The 20,753-nt window shown below is 42.7% G+C and overlaps 3 protein-coding genes across 3 annotated transcripts in view; 1 reads left to right on the forward strand and 2 right to left on the reverse strand.

Annotated features, from left to right (window-relative positions):
* Window positions 1–7,780, reverse strand: part of PHYH (phytanoyl-CoA 2-hydroxylase) — a 1,057,918-nt gene extending 1,050,138 nt beyond the window's left edge. Inside the window, exon 1 of the mRNA XM_050803260.1 lies at window positions 7,765–7,780. The gene's annotated coding sequence lies outside the window, so the exon portion shown is untranslated. The remainder of the gene's footprint in view (window positions 1–7,764) is intronic.
* The window catches only part of FRMD4A (FERM domain containing 4A), a 695,352-nt gene extending 678,586 nt beyond the window's left edge, over window positions 1–16,766 (reverse strand). The window contains exons 1-2 of the mRNA XM_050803197.1: window positions 16,439–16,766; window positions 15,896–16,021 (exon numbers count right to left, since the gene is read on the reverse strand). Of these exons, the coding sequence (XP_050659154.1) occupies window positions 15,896–15,940 (45 nt within the window). The 5' untranslated portion in view covers window positions 15,941–16,021; window positions 16,439–16,766. The remainder of the gene's footprint in view (window positions 1–15,895; window positions 16,022–16,438) is intronic.
* Window positions 1–20,753, forward strand: part of HSPA14 (heat shock protein family A (Hsp70) member 14) — a 691,631-nt gene that overhangs the window by 145,452 nt on the left and 525,426 nt on the right. The window lies entirely within an intron of this gene.

The raw sequence follows: 20,753 nt of genomic DNA on the forward strand, positions 1-20,753 counted from the left end.
GACCAGACACTGGTACTTCCACAGGAGCTGGTCCAAAATAATCTAACACTTTTGCCACCTTGCTTGCAAGAAAATCTGATCCACAACAGCTCCTTCAAGTTACTCACTTCCCCTCACCTCTCCATGGCTGGCACCAGTGAGCTGGCATGGTGGAAGTCAGGCCACATGCAGGATCCTAGCTGTAAGGAAGGCAAGGAAACGCATCTTTTAAGATCCCCAGCCTCTATAGTTTAGGAAGGCATTCTGGTGAGGGATTATGGGAGGAGGCTGTGTGAGCTAACTTGCCCTATTTTGGCCAGTGATAAATAAGGGGAAGTGTTCTGGGGAGCTTCTGGGAGAGATTTTCCTCCCTGATAAAAAAGAAACACAAGGAGAGCTCTCTTTACGATTCCTTCTCTTTCTGCTTTTGGACACAGGTGCAAGGGATACGATGCTTAGAGCTGCTGCAGCCATCTTGGAACCATGAGGGAAAGCACTATCAACATCTACACCCACTCATGTTTTTCATTTTGCAATCTCTCTGAGCTTCCTTCCTTGAGTTTATAACAATATTCACCGTTTTCCCATCTCTAAAATCTCTCCCTAGTCTCCTCCGACTCTTCAGGCTACCATCCAATGTCTTTCCTCCCCATTGCCTACAAATTTATTCTATGTTTACTCATTCACCTTCTATTTCCTCCTCATTCACCTGCAGCCTGGCTCTGAGTCTATTATGCTCATCTCACTATAAGGTCACCACTGCCATGTGATTGGCGAATCTTATACACACTTTTTTTTCTTTTTTAGTTTTTACTTTCCTTAATCTCTCTGCTGTACTTAATTCTTCATCACTTCTCTTTTGTCTTTCTTGAAAGTCTCTACCCTCTTTATACCAAGAAAGTATATTTTCCTGGAATTCTCGTTACTTTTCTTACTGTTCCTTTCTTTGCCCTTTTTATGGACTCTCCTTCCACTCCCTCCCTTTTCAATGCCTCATCCATGGATCCTGGTTATTCTCTGTCTATTCTCCCCAGGTGTTTTTCATCCTTTCTAAGCATCACTTGAATATTGATGACCCTGAATATGCATATACAACCTACAATCTTTTTAAGCTTCACATACATACATCTAACCATGGCTACATACCTCCACTAGAATGTCTTATGGATCCCTGAAATGAACGTGCCCAAAACAAAGATATCATTAGTCCTTAGCAACCTGTTTCTTCTGTGATCTCCACCTTCTTCCTCACCCAACATAAAGATCTGAGGTCATCCTTGCCTCCTCCCTCTGTCTCATGTATGCGAGTAAAAGCTAATCAACTGCTGATTTCACCTAATCAATTCTTAACTGTGTTCCTACAGCACTTTTCTGCATATCACTGGCAGAATGATCCAGTCAAAATGCAAATCTGATTATTTTGTTCTCTTGCCTAAAGTTTTTCTAATGTTTTCCATTGTTTACAAGATAGGGATCAAGCTCCTCAGCAGACGATTGTGCTTCATCTTTTGATTTTTCCTGCCTTATATTTTTGTTTTAGAACCCCTAAACTCCTTGACTTTTCGAAAGGTATCATGCAACTATATGATCCCCTACTCTTCCTTATACTTTAAATTTGTCTTAAACTATTCCCCTATTGCATCACCTGGTCTGTACCTTCAAGTTCAGATACTAGCTCTTCTTACATGCCGTTACTCATGTGACAGATGTTTACTGAACCCTTACTATGTGCCAGACACTGAGCTAGGAGCTAAAGAATCAATGGTGGATGACACATAGTCCCTGTTCTCAAGAAATTTATGGTCCACATACTGATCTCCAATTCTACTAGGTGGGCTGGGTGCCCTGCTCTGTGCTCTAGTCATAGACACTGTTGATTGCCTATGCAGCAACCACATCCACCTTCCTTTCTCCCTTGTATGTGAGACCATGGGAATCCACCCCATTCCCAGCTTTAGCAGTAGATTTTGATATATCTAATCCAAGCATAGTGATTCCATGCTTGTTGGCTAATGTCCATTTGAAGATCCCAGGTGTTGTGGTTTGAGTATTTGTTCCCTCAGAAACTCATGTTGACATTTAATTGTCATTGTAACAACATTAAGAGGTAGTGTTTTCAAGAGGGGATTAGGTCATAAAGATTCCACCTTCATGGGTGGAATCAGTGCCTTTACAAAAGGGTGAGTTCAGCCCCCTCTTGCTCTTTCTTGTCCCTCTGCCTTTGCCGTGGAATGATGTAGCAAGAAGGGCCTCCCCAGATGCCTGTTCCTTGATCTTGGATTTCTCTGTCCAGCAGAACTGTGAAAAAATAGATTTCTGTTCATTATAAATTTCCCAGTCTATAGTATTTTGTGATAGCAGCAAAAAAAAAAAAAAAAAAAAAAAAAAAAAAAAAAAAAAAAAAAAGACCTAAGATACCAGGCGTAAGCCAATCAGTGCTTGAGTCTTTTTCCTGGGGAGGGAAACTGACCTGAGTTGGCCCTCTCAGAAGGAAAGAAAGAATTTATTGTTACCATTTTGAAGAGAGATGTTTCTTCTTTCCCCCAAGCTTGAACAAGGAAGCATATTGAATGGTTGCTGCAGGCAGTGATCTGGTGACCTCATGAGGAATATCAGGATGAAGACAAAGCTTACAGATAAGAGCAGAGCCAAAAGATCTAGTGGTGGCAGGGGATGGGTGGAACCAGAGCCACAGCCTAGGAACAACTCCACCCTGGACTTAATATGTGAACTAAAGAAGTGTCCTGTTTTAAAGCCAGTTTAAGAAGGTTTTAATTTCGTTATTGAGAGTCAATATGCACCATCCACTGGAAGTTCCCATGTGAAACTCAAGAATCCACACTCTCTCCCATTTTCGCTTTTCCTGGCATTAGTTCAAGTCCACTTTATCACTCAACTGTATGACTTTAATATCTCCTCATCCAGATTCCTTTGCCTCAGGTTCACCTCTTCTTTCAATTTATTCTCCACATCATTTCCAGCATGATATTTCTATATCTCCACTCTGATCATGTCTTTCCCTGCTTAAAATCATTGACGACTATTTGTAGAATTCAAGATAAAGTTGAAACTCCTTGCCATTTATTCAGAAGACATTTCGTGTCTGCCCCCAGCCAGGATCTTGACTTCTCCTCCTCTATTCTTTTTTGCCTTCCTCATACCCAAATGTCACATAGTTACTGGGACGTGTGATTCTCCCATTTGCATTCGTAAATGCTGTTCCCTGTACCCGGAACTACTGTCCACTGCCACCCACCTCACCCACCTCTAATCCTCCAAAAACTTTAGCTCTACTTTAGAAGTCTCTGCACTGTGTTCCTATGCTTTGCAGCATTTTGGCTATTTCTCTGCCATCACATTTATCTCACTGTGTTGCAATTATTTGTTTATTGGCCTTTCAAACTAAACTCTAAACTTCCTGAGAGCAGGGACTAGGTGGTATTTACACATATATCCACATATCCTCAGCACATACCACAATATCTCTGACTGAGACCCTCCAAAAATCTTTTTACAAAGAGAAGGGATGGAAAGAGAAGAGAATAGGAAGGAAACAGGAAGGGAGGGAAGAGGAGGGGAGGGAAGGAGAAAGGAGAAGAGAAGACAAGATAAGAGATGGAAAATAAAAAAGGAAGAAAACCAGTTCTTTCTTCTTGGGAAAAAAGAAGGCCAAAGAAGTCCAAAAAATAGTCACAGATTTTACTCTGAACAGCACAAATAACTAATTGTCCTGTCTAGATACAGAATCTGAGTTTTAAAGCATTTTCTTGCTAGAAAATTCAAAATATATAAAAGGATATGCACTCAAAGGACCTCCGCTTCAAACTTTCCCTGCCGTTGGTGCTTCATGCCTATGGGATGTGTATTAAAGAGGCTGCCTCACTCAGTAATTGTAGAGAATGGAGGGAAAACAAATAGTGGTTGATACAGGTAATGTTCATGTTTCCCCATTGTAGCAGCATATGGCACTAGTTGTAATGGCCTAACGTAAAGCATTCCTGGACAATATTAATGACCAACTAGGTTAATGACCAAAGACTCAGCCTCAGGCACCAAACATATTCTCCTCTTCATTAATCCCTAGGAAATGACCTCAGCCATGTTCATTATGGCTCAATTACACTCACACTCCCTCATGAGAAAAGAAAGCATTGCAGTCCTAATACCAAGCTATATTCCTTTTTTTTTTTTTTCGACTTGACACATGGGCAATAAAGACACAAAACAAGTTATTAGTCCCAAGGTCAAGCATGTAAAGGAAGAAACGCTATTGCCTTATCAGCTCCCAATCATCAATAAGAACTGAATTTGGGACTTCAGAGGTCACAGAGCAGGCAGACCAGGATTTACGTATCCTATGAGTGTTCTTTGAAGGTGTGACATGCACTAAGCACATGTTAGCCCCAGATGTTCTGAGTTTGGATGAAAATCTAAACACTCAAAAGGCAGCTCTTTGCTAGTATGCAAAAAAAATGACTTCTTCAGATATCAACCTATCATTCAATTAATCAATATTTATACAATGTTTCCTCTGAGTAAAGTCCCACAGACTTTGCTTGTGAGTAATTCAGAAAGGAGCATCAGGGAGCATAAAATCAAGTTACATAGAATGAACATACCCCGTGGTGGCTTGAAACATGTCCTGAACCACACCGACACCTCCTTCATCAAGAGGCAGTCTATATCCTCTCACCTTGGATCTAGCCTTAATGACTTGTTTGTAACCGAGAAAATGCAACAGGAGCAGGTCTGCATGACTTCTGAGACTAGGTTATGAGCAATCATGTGGCTCTGCCTGGTTAGCTCAGATACTCAGTTTTGAACCCTGGGTCACTCTGCAAATCCACCTACCTTGAAGCAGCCACATTTTGAGGAAGCCCACATCATGTGGGGAGGCTGTAATGTTATGGTTCACAGAACCAGCTGTGGTCCAGCTGACAGTAGCATCCACCACCATACATATGAGTGAAGACTTATCTCCAGAAGATTCCAGGACCAGTTGTTGAATCACCCCAGCCATCAGCTCTTCCTAGATGAGGCTCCAGTGTGGAGGAGAGACAAGCCATTCTCACTGTCTCCTGTTGGAACTCCCGACCCATAAAATTTATGAGTGTAAAAAAATTGTTGTTTTGTGTTGAATTTTGTACAAAAATTACAAAGTGTGGGATAATTTGTTATGCAGCAGTAGTAACTGAATATCTCTCTCTACACACACACACACACACAGAGAGAGAGAGAGACACACACAATAAATACATACAGCTGCCTTGTGAGGTTTAGTAATTTGTATGTGTATGTTCCTAGTTTGGCCACCCCAAACTTCTGTCTTTGGGGAAGTGCCATCATCTAACGGAACTGCATTTAACCTGCATCTATTAATAGCAAAAATCACCAAGACTTCTTCAATGGGGCCATGTGGCACATTCAGTGTGAAGAAAATTAATTCCAAAGTCAAGGGAACATTGATCAGGTACAAACACTGTCTTGCATCACAAGGTGATTAAACTCCTTCTGACTGTCCATTAGAATGCACCTCTCTCAGGCTTGGCCTCCTGTTATGTCCTTTCTATAATATATTTAGGATTTCTGAGCTTCAGTGCCACTGCCAGATCTGCCTCCCATACCAAATCTAATCCAGGACCTAGCCCAGCCTGTACCTCCAACTGCCCACCCTCAATCTCTACTGGCAAATCTCATTATTTCCTGAGCACCTTCACCTGTGTAGTCCTCAGTCAATAGAAAGCTATTCTTATCCAAATGGTATTTCCCACTCCAGAGTGGCTTGTATGTGTCATGGTTCCTGCACCTCCAGGAGTCACAGAATGGTCCCAGCTGGCTCCTCCCTGTGCATGTCCCCTGTCATCCATCTCCCATCCAATGCTGATGGCTCTTCTTTCAGAGTGTTCCAGAATTCATTCACCTTCCTCTTTTCTTACTGTCAGCTCCGTGCCACTTCTTTACCTCCCACCCAAATTCACACACTTGCCTCTAAACTGGCCTTCTCCCTCCAGTGTCTCCAGCACACCCTGACTTCCACCGCTAGATTAAACATCCCAATTCCCATGCCTGCCCATTAAGTCAGTCCAATACAAGAACCTGGAGAGGCTTCAGTGCCCGCAGCTCCAATCCAGATGCTCCCGAGAGCATTTGCAATGTCTTTTCTTATTCTTTAGCTAGCAGTCCATCTCCTCCATGACACAGACCCTCTAGCAAAATATCAATCCTCTCCCTTCATATTCCCACATCTGCCCTCCCTAACCCCACCCTTGGTGGTTTAGCATTTCCTCCTGAATTTCCTGACGATTTTGTTCCCTCTGCTGGGAAGCTACTCTTTCCCTTCCTTCTCCAGTCAACATGATATACACTCTTCAAAATAGTGCAATGCTATTTTCTACAAACCATGTAGATCTCACACCACTGTCCCTGACCCTGCCTCTGATTTCTTCAAACACCTTGTTAGTAAATACCATACCTTCCTTCCACGTGGGGCCATTTCTCATCATGCGATGTGACCTAAGCATTTTCAGTACTTCTTATTTCTCTAATGAGATATAACTTCCCAGGCAAGGGCCATGCACTGTACTCATCAAAATTCCTCCAAGAGCCTGGGGTGGTGCTAAGCTGCCAGGAAGCAGCCAATTGATACCTTCATTTACCAAATACATTGAGAAGAGTGCATGATGCTGGAGTCTGCTAAACTCCTTCCTACCCCGGAACATGGCCCAGGTTGGAACGCCCCACCCATGACTTTTCACCCTTGCCTGCTTCTTGTAACTCACCTCTTCTAAGAAGGCGTCCTCAATCGCTCCTCTAAAGCTGTCATCCAAGCACTGTCACCAAATAACCATTTTTAATTCTCCATAGGGCACATATAGTTCTTCTATGTATTTTCAATGTGTTATTTATTTTTATTTTTATTTTTTATCTTTTCCCAGGAGAGCATAAGCTTGATGACAGCAGAAAGACTTTCTGTCTGGTTCACCGCTGTATCCCTCCTACTAAAACAGTGTCCAGAAGAGAGTATGTGATGGGTTAAATGGATGAATGAATGAAACGAGTGAGTAAAGTATAGAGAAATACTCTATACTTATGAGGCACTCACAATCTATTAAGAAAAACAGATACGAAAGTCAAATATCACCTAGTGATAAGTAAAATTATGTATATATGAATTATATATATGAATGAATATATATATTTTTCATATATATATATGAAATAAAGGAGAAATTGAGGAAGGTAGAATAGCATTCCAAATAATAGGAAGTGTACACTCAGAAGTGCACAGGCTTAATCCTGCATGTCATTTGTGGCGGAAGGAAATGTCCAACACTGTGAGAGTATGAATTTTGAGGGGTGGGGGAAGGGACCCTTGGACATGAGGCTGGACAGATTGGCAGAGAGCAGATCTCTAAGGGAGTAATGTGGTATATTAAAAAGCTAGAGCCTTATCCAATGTAAAATCAGGTACAACTGGAGAATTTTAGGCAGAGAAATTAGACCTTTGTTTCATAACTATCACTTTAGTAAAAGTACGGAAGACAGAAAACAGTGATAAGAGACTAGAAGCAGGAAGACCAGGTAAGAGGCCCTGCAGGTAGCCCAGGTGATATGGTTTGCATCTGTGTCCCCACCTAAATCTCAAGTCTGAATTGGAATCCCCAATTTTAGGGGAGGGACCTGGTGTGAGGTGACTGGATTGTGGGGATGGACTTCTCCCTTGCTGTTCTTGTGATAGTGAGTGAGTTCTCATGAGAGCTGGTTGTTTAAAAGTGTGTAGCACTTCCCCCTTTGCTCCCTCTTCCTCCTGCTCCCACCATGCAAGATGTGCCTCCTTCCTCTTCATCTTCTGCCATGATTGTAAGTTTCCTGAGGCTTCTCTAGCCAGCTTTCTGTACAGCCTGTGAAACCGTAAGTCAATTAAACCTCTTTTCTTTATAAATTACCCAGTCTCAGGTAGTTCTTTATAGCAATGTGAGAATGAACTAGTACACTAGGTATGAGAGAGTACAGGCCTGGACTAAGGCAAGGGAGGTGAGGCCAGATTCAAGAGAAATTAAGGCAGCAGAAGCAGCATGGCCCATGACTAGCTGAACCAGGTAGATGAGAGAGAGCAAAGACCTAAAGGCTAATCCCAGGATAACAAGCACAAAGGTGCCTCCACCAACTAAGATCATAAATTCTGCATTTGAGCTGGGCTGAGGTGTTCTGAGTTTCACATCCCTGTGGAATAAGCAGGAGAATAAATCTGATAAGCATTTGGACTTGCAGTTACTAGGAGCTTGGGGCAAGGCCTGAGTGAAAGACATGATTTGGGAGCCATTGGTGTACAGATGACAGTGAAAACCATGGGTGTGCATGATGTGCTTGGAAAGATGAATTGGATCTACCACTCAGGAAATTGCTTCTCCAGGTCCAGACTCTAAGGCTAAGATTTCAATATCCAGGATTACAAAAAGCACTCATCACAACGCAACAGAAGTTGCAGGCCAGTGTTTCCTTGACATTGGAATTCACTCTGTCCACTTGATACGAACCACATGGTCTTGGTAGTGCGTGTTTCTAGGACCTTTGATTACTACCAGGCTGAATACCGTATGTTCCATTAAGCTTCATATTCTGGCATAGAAGTCAATGAGAAACTGCTACCTGCACCAGTAACATATGTTCTTCAAACCACTATTAACACTTTGCAAAGCTGCTGTACAATTAATTTTTAGCAGAGATGCACTCATAGCTGCCCCATCATGTGTAAAATGCATGCATTTTGCCTTTGCCAGAGAGAACATATTGCAGCCCATATTTTAGTCATCTCCCTTCAAAGGGTAAGAAAATTTTGTTGTTATTCAAGATAGGAATGCAAATTCAAATTTGCTCATGACTAGAATGGCTCACATGGCCACAGGAACATCTGTTTTTCTAAAAGCATTAGCTGACTGTCCAGAGGTGGTCACTCATTGTCCAGAGACTGGGATGCAGAAAGAGAGACTTGGGCAACTTGTTTTTTAGACTGATTTTGTCTCATGCAAGAGTTGCATGAGATGAATTCAGGTAGACAATCATTTCATATCTTTTTAAGATAAAGGAAGGGACTACTAGTATATACTGTGCTATTTGCTTTGGGCCATAAATAGCACTACGAACTTTACATGCATATCTGGTTAAATTATCCCGCATCTTACATGGTAGCTATTATTATCTTATTTTTACAGATGGTGAGACTTGTTCAATCTAGCATAAAATATTTAGACAATTGTGCTTCTCCATTTATATTTATTTTGAGGAAAACTGAAGCCATGATTTGGGATTCACTGATGTTTTACCTCCCTGACTAGTTTTGCAGATTACCTATCATAGTATACAAGATGTACATACCACTAAAATGGATATATATTGTTTTTGCCTTCCTAGCATCCCCTTATGATAAAATAGCATCCTCCCTTCTGATAAAGTAGCATCCTTCCTGCTGATAACATAGCTCTTCCTTTTTTGGAACCTGCTTTTCCCACCCCATGTGATTCAGGCAGTTATCAGCCAGTTGACTACTTCCTTCCTTTCAATAGGTCTAGACACATTAGCCAGCCTGATCAGTCAGAAAGTTCCATCTCTGTACCCAGTAATTGGCCTGCGAAGAGCCTATTATTCAAGAGATCCAAAGACAGTTTGTACGAGATGACCATGAAAGAGAGTCCTGCTCGTTTACCTGCATTCACTAACTCTAAGAACAAGTAACCCTAGAGCTGCTGGGGGAAGAATCTACCAGAAAATGAAGTCCACACAAAGAAAAACAGAGCCAAGACATGGCAGGGCCAGAGAAACAGGGTTCAGATGCCATCATGCAAAGTCCTTGATCCAGCTTGTCCTGGAGCTGTTTTATTCCTGAGACTCCCTGGTCATATCAGTCAATAAATTTCCCTTTCTGCCAATGCTAGCAGTTTGAGCTAGTCTCTGTCAATTAGACTAACAGAAACAGGTCTGGCAGAAAATGAAATAAAAATATATTTAGCAAAAAATTATCTGAGTTAGTTTTACAGTCATGGATTTCAAATTTCACCATTTGAAACAGAGAAATTTGTATACTAAATAGTAACTTAAAAATATTAATGGCAAGATCTCAAAGATACCCATTGGGAAATTTTACCTTGGGTGCAATAATTTAAGCTTAAGAAGAATTTTCACTACTGACTTGGATATAACAATGACATGACCATTTCTCAGAGACTTTTTGACAACTGTCTTACTTATGAATAAACCAGAAAGATAGATGATACTAAATATTAGTTTCACCCTAAGACCCAAATATCTATGACCTCTCCCCTGGGCCCCATGCCTGGATGGCCCCACTCTGTATACAGTGCTTGAGGTGGCTTTACTGTATTATCATGTCATTATTATTCTCCAAATTTCCATAAAAGTTGTCAATATCACTTTTTCTCAAACGTATGCATGAACCATCATGAAAACTTGAGTACTATCTCAGTGTTATTTATTTATTTATTATTTATTTATTTTATTTTGAGATGGAGTCCCACTCTGTCATCCAGGCTGGAGTGCAATGGCACGATCTCGGCTCACTGCAACCTCTGCCTCCTTGGTTCAAGTGATTCTCCTGCCTCAGCCTCCCAAGCAGGTGGGACTACAGGTGTGCCCCACCACGCCTAGCTAATTTTTGTATTTTTAGTAGAGATGGGGTTTCACCATGTTGGCCAGGCTAGTCTCGAACTCCTGACCTCGGGTGATCTGCCCGCCTCAGCTTCCCAGAGTGCTGGGATTACAGGTATGAGCCATTGCACCTGGCCTGTATCTAAATTTTATCACAAATTATCTGAGTCATCTTGGGCAAGCCCTTTGACTTCTCTGGACCCCAACTTCACCGTATAATAGAAAGATGTTGTGCCTAACCTGCCTGGAGTGTTGAGGACGTGCGGTGGGACAACAGATGTAAAAGCACTTTGAAAAACATAAGGATTATTAATTTAAGAGCAAGAGTCCTTAAAACAGAACTCAATTTTATTCTATGCTTTTTGCCAATTGGGATCTGTGGAAAAGCCATAGATTTATTACAAATTCTGAACCTCTTTTCAGGATCTAATCTGAATCTGTCAGATCAGACCTGTCACAGGTCAAATGTAGAGAAGGATTAGATTATAGTAATAGAACTCGGACCTTGATCACATCTCCAACCTGCCTTTCTGATCTTGCAACCCTTTGTCACCTACAGGAAATATGCCCAAACCAGTCTACTCCCAATCTCCCAAACACCATCTAGACTTTGTTGTAATTCAACCATTCCCCTCACCTCAAATCTGCTGTCTTAACTCATCCATCACTCAACATCTTACTTGAACTTCAAGAACAAGTTCCTCCTCCACTCTGACAACCAGCGCCCCCTAGGGCTCCCTTGGTGATGAGTTATGCACTGTTTTGTTATAGTTCTTATGTGATTCTCTGAAGATGTCCTGTAAATTTCTCATTGTTATAGTTCCTGTATATCTCCAACCTGTCTTGACAATTAGACTGTAAGTATGCCAAAGCCAGTCACTGCCTTGTACTCTTCTTGCTCCAAGTAGATACTCAGCAAATATTTGTTGGTTAGTTAAAAAGGAAATTGTCCAAAGGAGGAAAATGGCTAAGAAAAGAACTTATGATGAAATGAAATGAGGGAGATGAAGTCATAGAACATCAGGTTATCCACTGAAATCTGTTCAACATAGACAAGGGAGCTGGTCTATTCAAAAGAAACCCACAAATCTGAAATCAAATTTTTAGAATGGAAAGAAACTTCAGGATAATCTAACTGACATTCTTCATTCATTGTGGATAATCACCCACTAACTTCTCTGACTTTTGAATTGAGTTTTTACATATTAAATTTTTTATGTTATAAAATATGACTCTTGGTAATTTCCTAGAAACAGAGTCTGAAAGAATAGAACTTTGAAAAATGGCAGCTATTTCATCGATATAAAAAATACTTCTTCTTGCTAGAGTCAAGCCAGACATCTTGAGCCAGATTTGTGGTATCACTTTTTTTATTTTATACTTCAATATGGAAAAGAACAGATGATTAACAGAAAGACAGGATTCCCCACCTAGAAACACAGAAAATGCTGACTGGTTCAGAGGGGAGCTCCCTTCAGGAGCGAATCCAAAGTGTTAGAAGGTCCTAGAAGTCAAATTGTTGAACTTTGATATGCTGCCAGAGAAAGCACTGGCTTGGGACTCGGAGGACCTAGATTTTGAGAACTTGTTTCATCAATTTCACTTGACAGTTTCCCAAATTCTAATTATCAGGGGTTTTTTTTTGTCTTAAAAATAGGGTTGTGGATGGAATTAAATGAGATAATGTATTTAAAGACACTTCATTTATAGAAAAGCATAATTTGCATTATTTATTATCCATTTAATTTACATTAAAAACTATTTTCATCTAGCTGTCCCAAAGGTGTGAGCCTTTAGAATCTAAGAACCAAAATGGCATCATAACACCCCTGAAGCCCCTTGGTTACGTATCTTTACCCTGGCTGTAAAGAAATGATCAACTAATCCTCAGCTCTAGCATGTTCCAGCCCTTGCAACTTTCCCTGAACTCACACGCCCTCAACAAATGACACATAGCCCAGAGCTTCCCGCTCTACAATTAGTCACATCAATCTGAAGCCTCCTCACAGTTTAGTGAACACAGCAGTATCTTCTTTCGCTGCCTGAGTATCTTCTATTCTTGCAAAGACGGGAGAGGCAGCTTTTCAACAGCCTGAAAGGCCATCTCCACCACAAGAACATGTCTTCTCTCCAAGTCCACCCTTCCATGGTCACTTGAGTGGCTCTGTCTTGCGTGGAGAGTCATCACTGCTCTCTGTGAGGTCTCCGTTGAAAGAATTGGTGAGGTCCTCCCACCTCAGGATGGTCCAGGCATGCTCACCACCTGGGACTCCTCCCAGCTGACCACAACCCAGCCCCAACTTGAAAAGGCCTCTGAGATACTGTTCAAAAGTCATTGGCTTTTGTCCAATAGACCACCTTAGGTTCCTGTGGGGTAGACTCCTGACGGCAGAGTATGAATGAACACTAATGATCATCCATGTCAGCTAATAATATGAAACACATCTGCCCTGGCATAAAAGCCAGAGTGGGAACACACTGCACCATTCTCAAAGCAATACTGCTCATGTGCAAGGTTGGAAATAGAGACATAATGCTAAATAAAGCCCTCGAACTGGCTATCCTGGAACTTCATCTGTACACTGTTTCTTAGAGATCTTAAATTGTGTTTAACAGAACAGAAGGGACCCTGGACATCAGACAGCACTCTCAGTTAGCAAATGGCATCACTAAGGCACACAGAGAGGAAGCGACATCCCCAGGATGACTCAATGAGTGGCAAGGCTAGAATGGAGCACAGGGCTGTCCAACCCTCCAGACTCTGCGGCCGCTTCGGTAATCAATTAAACATGCTCTGCCCTGAAGCCTTTAGCATATAAGCTGAATGTAACCTCTGGGTATCTCCTTATCCAAAGCAAGGAGTATGGCCAGATCATCTCCCCAGCTACCCTTTAGCCCCGATGACTCCATAGCACAAAATCAGAACTGCAATCTACCAACCTGGTATTAACCTCCCACAGACAGTGAGTATATGAGCTCTGGCTCTTGCTTTTATGCCAGGCTACTTTCCTCAGTGAGCAGCAGACACTCGATAAATACTGACAACTGATTGGCTGATGAATGAGCTCATAAATAATAATGTTTACAGCTTCCTTCCTAAACTCACAGCCAAAGCAACTCCTCTAAATGGCCTCTTTTCCTCCTTTTTTCCCCCTTGGCTTGCTTATAAATTTTAAGATGCATCATGCAAAATGTCAGAGAAGCAATTACCTTGGGGTTTACCCTTAAAAAGGAAAAAAAAAATAGCACCAAAGTCCATAGGGGAAAATTTCCCTGAACTAAACATGAACCAGAAAATGTACACTGACTTTGATTACACACGGTGCTCCAGGGTTCTTTAATCAAACGGTCCATCAGGGTGTCAAGAGCTCTTTCCCCTGGTTTCCGAGAGATGAGAACACGATCCTTTATTCCGGTCAGGAGGTGAGTGCCAGGGACAGATCTAAGGGCAGAGGCCACTGACAAATGGAAGGTAAAGTCTGAGATGTAGACACTGCCATGACAGCAGCCATAATATGTGGGAGACCCAGGAACAGAACAGAAAAGCGTGTGTGTGTGTGTGTGTGTGTGTGTGTGTGTGTGTGTGTGTGTGTTGTGTGTATAACAGCAGAAATTTATGCTATTCATTTAATTTGGATACCAAGGATTTATGCGTAGGGGCTTGGAATAAAGCAGATACACATCTTTCTTCTAAGCATAGAAGAAAGGTCCAAGTGGAAGGCTGAGACAAGCGGGTCTAACTCTCCCTGAAGCTATTTTTCAAGAAAACTTTTCTCCTCTATATTAACATGATGCAGGGTTTATTTCTGTTAAGTATGCTAGATAATATAATATACATATGCATATGTGTGTGCATGTGTGTGCCTATTTTTCAGTGCATGTAACCCAGGCTCCCAGGTTCCCAGAAGTCTCCTAGACCCCACAGATACTGCATTGTAGTGCCAGCCACCATCACGAATACTCAGTGATGGAATGAAAATTCCTATCCAATTTATTTGACCATAGGTAGACAATGGAGGATAAAGTATTATCAGACGATAGAATTAGTAAGGGAAAGAAGTCAGGTAAAGGGTAGTTTCTCTGGAAACTGACAATTTCATTTCTTCTAGTCCTTCTCCCCCAGTGAAATCAGAAGTCAGCAGAGGTCCATGAGATAGATTTCAGGCAATTCAACTAAATCTGTGGACCCAATGCCATTTTGAGCAACAAGGAACCAAGATATCTGTTCCTTTTAACGTGACCTGGCTTACCACCCAGGGGGCAGGCTTGCCACTGACGGCTCTTCCAAGTCACCGCCATAAACTCATCAGGGCTTGCAAAGTTGCATTTCCCCTCCTCATTCAGAAGACACAAATCAATATACACAGAAGCACTTATGCTTGGTTCATAAAATCTCCTGTGTAAATGCTGGAAACATTTCCACGCCAAGCCTGATGCAGGCTACTTCCGACAACAGCTAGTATTACCGTGGTGTGTGGGAACCCTGGGAAAGGAGAGAAAATGCAAAACCATGGCAAAAGCCAATGCTGAACCTAGTGTCAAGCCAAAAGCCAATTGGGTTGGAACAGGACAGTGCCCATGTCCTGGTGTGCTTTAATATGGTAAGAGCAAGGGCTTTCTTAATATGGTGAAAATTCCAGAGGGGCATAAGGTGAGTCAGCTGCTCACACAGATAAACGCCTGGACAAGGCCTGCCAAGGTTTGCCATCCATGGTAGATAGGAAACAAGCTGCTCCCAACTCAGTAGCCCAAGCGTCACTGAGGCCACAGCGAACCTCCTCCACCACCTCTACAGGAAAATATGAGCAGATACGTGGGCGCCTAGAAAGAAGACCCCATTCCATCACCCCATGGACAACAGATTCCACAGTTGCCATGAGAAGATATCCAAAAACAAACACAATCGGCTCAATTTAGATGCAAAAGACAAGGGGGAAAGGACGCTGGGAGCTGGAGGAGGCATCCTAGCAATCTATTTCGAGGGGCTCTTAGCACCTGTTTGCAAGCACAGCTCTCAAAATAGCATTCAGCAACAAGTTTCTGAAATGGCAAATCTACAGCTTCTTTTCCTTTCCCTGCAAGTGCTTTGTCATGCTGATACTCTGACCCAAGAAAGCATTTCCAAAGAGCCTGCGGGATAAAGCAGAGCAACATGGAACATGTCTGCAGCCACTGCAGCAGCAGCAGCAGCCCACGGTGCAGGGGAGGCGAGAGTGGACGCTGCCTGGGCCCCACCTCCTGTCCGAACACTCACCATCAGCAGGCCGAGAGCTGAGTCGGGTACCAGCTGTACTGCCATGGTCTCCAATTCCCATGCACGAATCCTGCTGCCGAGTCAGTCCGCCTGGGCCCCAGGTGGCTACAGAGCATCCAAAAGCACCTGCAGAAAAAGCAGCCAAAATCCAGACTTAGGGAGCAAAAGGCTCAAGGGGAAGATAGGCCACCTTTCACACAGGGTGGGGAGGAGGTCAGAGAAGACAGGGTGGGAACTGTGCTTAGGGAGAAAAAAAAAAAAAAAGAAGAAGAAGGAAAATAGGAAGCTGCAGGTTATTTAAAGGTGAGCCCTTCCTAGCTTGGCAAAGCGGCACAGACACAGAGACCGCATCAAACACAAATGTGAAAGCTTAGAACACGGAATGTTTAACTGCTACCTTCGCCCTGGCAGCAATTCTTCCTTTAACTGACAATTAAAATAAAACATTCCCTATTGCAGATAAATCAAGCAGCCCGAGCCACCCCCTCTCTCTGCATCTCTCAGCAATTCTGCTGCATAAACATGCTGAATGGCACAACATACCGCTCGCAATCTGGTCAGTGTCTTCTTCGCTGCAGATAGGTGTGTCTCTTTTTGCAAAATCAGATATCTGGGAGTGAGACAGCCGAGTCTGACCATGAGGCACCAGGCAGTCACTGGAGATCAGCAAATGCCCTTACCATCCCTGAGGAGGAAGTCACTTAGGAACCGACCCTTCCACCTTCCCCAAATCTACTTTTCCTCTCCAAGTAGACTGGCCAGCTCAGCTCCCGGTAGGGCTAACATACTTAGGAGGGATCTGGAATTGCACTGCCTGTTCTGTGAGCGTTCTGATCTCCCTGGCTGTACCACATGTACGCCGCATACAGACACACTCTACCTCTCTCTCCCTCCCTTCCTCCCGCCCTTCCTCCCTCCCATCCCTTCCCTCCCATCTCTCCACAGGGCTGCCTGTTAGGAATTTTGAAGGAGCCTCCCTAGCTCAGGGAGGCACAGGGGGCGAATTTGTCACAAGGGACACTGCTTAAGAGAAAAAGGCAAGTTAGCCTTGAAAATCATATCATGCAGTATTTTCCCTGGAGGATGTCAATGAAAGGAAAAAAGAAAATAAAACTGCCGAATCTTGTTATATAATGGGTAACTCAGAGGGCTTTCCGGAGTCGAAGATTTAAGAAAATTAGACATCTTTTCATGAGCACCGTCAAGCTTGTATCTTCCTCTGGAGTCCATGTATTCAACTACAAACGGTGATTCCTGATACTTCTAGTATGTCCTTTTCTGATTTCTTCCTTTACTCACCTCCTGTAATGGCCCAAAAATCCTTAAAATTCACTAGACAGTGTGAAATGTAGAAACATAGAGACCAGTTTTCGAAATGAGAAACTAGGGGGAATAAATTAATGGTCTTTAATATTCCTGTGCATGAGCGCAGCTATTGTTCCCATATTACTTATACTTTCAAAAGTATTGATTTGGGCCAGGCATGGGAGCTCACATCTGTATTCCCAGCACTTTGGGGGATTGAGGCAGAAAGATAGCTTTAGCCCCCAAATTCAGGGTGAGCCTAGGCAACACAGCAAGACTTCATCTCTACAAAAAAAAAAAAAAAAAAAAATAAAAAAATTAGCCAAGCATGGTAGTGTGTGCCTAGAGTCTCACCCGCTTTCCTCTCTCAGCACTTCGCTCATGGTTCCTTTGCCTGGAAAAGCCTCATCCCCTGTCTGCTTGAATTGCAGCCCAGATTTCCTGGAAAATAGCCTGCAGCAAATCTTCTGCAAGAAGACATCTTTGGGAGGTGCAATTTCCGGGTGGATAGAATGAGGGTGTGGGGAAGGTGAGGCAGGGATGGAATGAGAGCAGGTACAAGGTGGGGTTGACTGAGCTGGACACAGGACAGTTACTCACTCCTGAGGAAGAGCTTCCAGACAGGTATGGAACTTCCACTTGTTGGCATAACCCATCAAGGAGAGGAAGGGAGAGGGAGCTAAAAACCTAGTGCTGTCCATCTATTGAGTCTTTTTGCTCAAATTGATTCCATTAGACATTAACCTCCTTGCACTTCAGGGTTATGTTACCAACTCCTGCAGGTAGCCATGAAAGGCACTGCATCTGAGCCCAAAATGAAAGGAAGAAACCGTAGCCTGTGTGGGTCAGTCAGACAGGACCTGGGTCCTGGAGAGGTGAGGCTCCTCCCTCAGTGCATGTGATGGAAATCCTCCCCGTTCCGTCCTGGGAGGCTAGGACAGCTGGCAGAGCCAGGAGTTGAAATGACAATGGCAGCAGCTGGGATTCCCAACAAGCAAGTGGTTCAATTTGCCCAGGGAGGACAGGAGGAGCCAAGCAAATCTGGGAAATACATACACTGAGTCTGGTAACAGCATATAAGTTTATACAACATTCAGTGTCAAAAGTTGCATACTTCATGAAATTCTTCCTGATTCTTCTATTTGGGCATTCCTAGTTGCTTTGTTTGTACAATTTTTAAATTCCTTCTTTAAAAAAATTGACAGTGACTTGCTTTTCTCTAGTATCCCCCTACTAGAGAGGAACAAACTAATGTCAGAACTGAGTATTGTTCTCTGTTTACTTCTACAGCTCCAAGCATCGAGCTCGAACAGCAGTCTGTGCTCAATAATATTAAATTGGGCACCAATGGAGATATCAAAATGTAAAGCGCAAAGAGGAAGAGGCAACGGCAAGACCTCAGGGGAGGGTAGGACGTGGGGAGTTTGTGAGGACAGGTCACAGGCTGATGGAGAGGGAGTGGTCAAAGGAGGAAAAAGAGAAGAGAGCCCCCAAATTCGAGTGGCAATGGTCATTCCACAAAGATGCCTGGGTGGGGTGGAAGGGTGTTTCAGTGCAGTTTCAGACACAGAAATCAAACTGCAAGGGGTTGTCGAGCAGTTTGTGAGGAAGAGGAGTCAATTCATATTAAATAGACCCTCACCAAAAAGCAGTGGAATATGAGCTATCCGGGTCCTTCCAAGAACTAGTTCAAGGTCACAGAAGGAAGAAGGTGTGGGGATGGCAATCCCCTCCTCTAAGTCACTAAATTCTATTCTTAGTTAATCTTACCTCCCAAGAAAGCTATATGTATATAATCCATTTCAATGTATCCTCCTCCTAAAAGCTTCTCAAATGAAGCACAGTTCAACGTCACACCTATCAAAAGCCATTGCAAAAAATCAGCTCTTCATAAACCTCTTCTGGGCCAGGTGCAGTGGCTTACGCCTGTGATCCCAGCACTTTGGGACGCTGAGGTGGGTGGATCACCTGAGGTCAGGAGTTCGAAACCAACCTGGCCAACATGGCGAAACCCCTTCTCTACCAAAAACACAAAAATTAGCTGGGCATGGCAGCATGTGCCTGTAGTCCCAGCTACTTGGGAAGCTGAGGCAGGAGAATCCTTTGGAGGAAGGTGGGTGGTGGAGGTTGCAGGGAGCCAAGATCGCACCAATGCACTCCAGCCTGGGCCACAGAATGAGACTGCATCTCAAAACAAACAAACAAACAAACAAACAAACAAACAAAAACTCTTCTGTATTTAGCACGAAGCTGTTGTTGTTCAGACACTGGTCATGAGACCACCTACTGCCATCTATATAAATTGCCCCAGGTGAGCAATTCCTCTCAGAATCCAACACAAAGGAAAATGTCATTATCCTGAGAGAGCCTGTGGTGTGGGTTGCTTTGACCCTGGAAAACCTGCCGGGCCGTCTTCCTCTCAGGAATCTGAAGGCTTATTCTGTCATTTTCTGTAGGATCCAGAGCAAGAATAACAAGGGTGAGGTGAGACTCAAAGAAAATATTATTTATTAGACCTTTCCTTAAGTTGCACATAGTAGACATTCAATAACTGTGAGTTCTCTTTTGGTCCCCTTTTAATTCTGATAATGAGAATAGTGTAGCTAATCACACTTGGCACACTGGACTTCCAGAATGCCCAAAATCTAATTTTACTTTCAATTATAGCAGATATTATCATAGCTGGCATTATTACTTCCTTCGCTTTTCATAATCTTATTTTTCCTTCTAATTCATACTGTATTACTCTTATTGAGTAGGCCTTTTTGTCAGTAAGCCATCTGAAATTCATTTTTAGAAAGAGATGGGACATAAATCACTCATTAATGTATAAACTCTGCTCAAGTAGATTTGGCACACTGTGAAATATTTTGCAGCTATTAAAATGGCAATTATGAAACTATTTAGAAGTATTGCAAATGTCTGAGATATGTTTATTTGCAAGTAATATGAGACATATTCTCTAATTGCAACCATGTAAATATTGGTATTTTAAGAATATATGAAGAACTCCTGCTTATATCCAAGATAGAATTAGAGGGAGCAAGTCTACACTTCAAATGAAACAAGCAAAAAATGTAAAACATATGGAACAATACTTTTCAAGACAATGGACATAAGACAACAAAAGACAGTGATCCACAAAAGATAAGAAACAAATGAGAGAAGTCTTACAATTGTCCCAGGTTATTGAATTAAGAGTCTTTCCAGGCCACAGAACAGAGTGGAGCTACGTGGAATCAAGTGTCCTCCCAGAGTCATGGAGACAGAGCTGAGAGTCAGGCAAGATTGGGATGAACACAGTTCACAAGACAGAACACCAAAGAGGAGAAAGGTGTAGAGAGAAAGAGAGCTTCTGAGATCTTCAAAGAGTCCCCGCGAGTACTCTGTTGAATGCTGATCACCACATACATGTGGGGAAACCACTCAAGGCTGTGGAAAGAATCACATAAAAAGATTGGAAGGAATGGTGACCAGTGCTCACCCGGGGCGAGGAACAGTGCCTGCTCACACCCACCAGACTGGAGAACTTCATAATTCCTGATACATTATT

Source organism: Macaca thibetana, chromosome 9, assembly GCF_024542745.1.
Source record: "Macaca thibetana thibetana isolate TM-01 chromosome 9, ASM2454274v1, whole genome shotgun sequence".
NCBI classification, from domain to species: Eukaryota; Metazoa; Chordata; class Mammalia; order Primates; family Cercopithecidae; genus Macaca; species Macaca thibetana.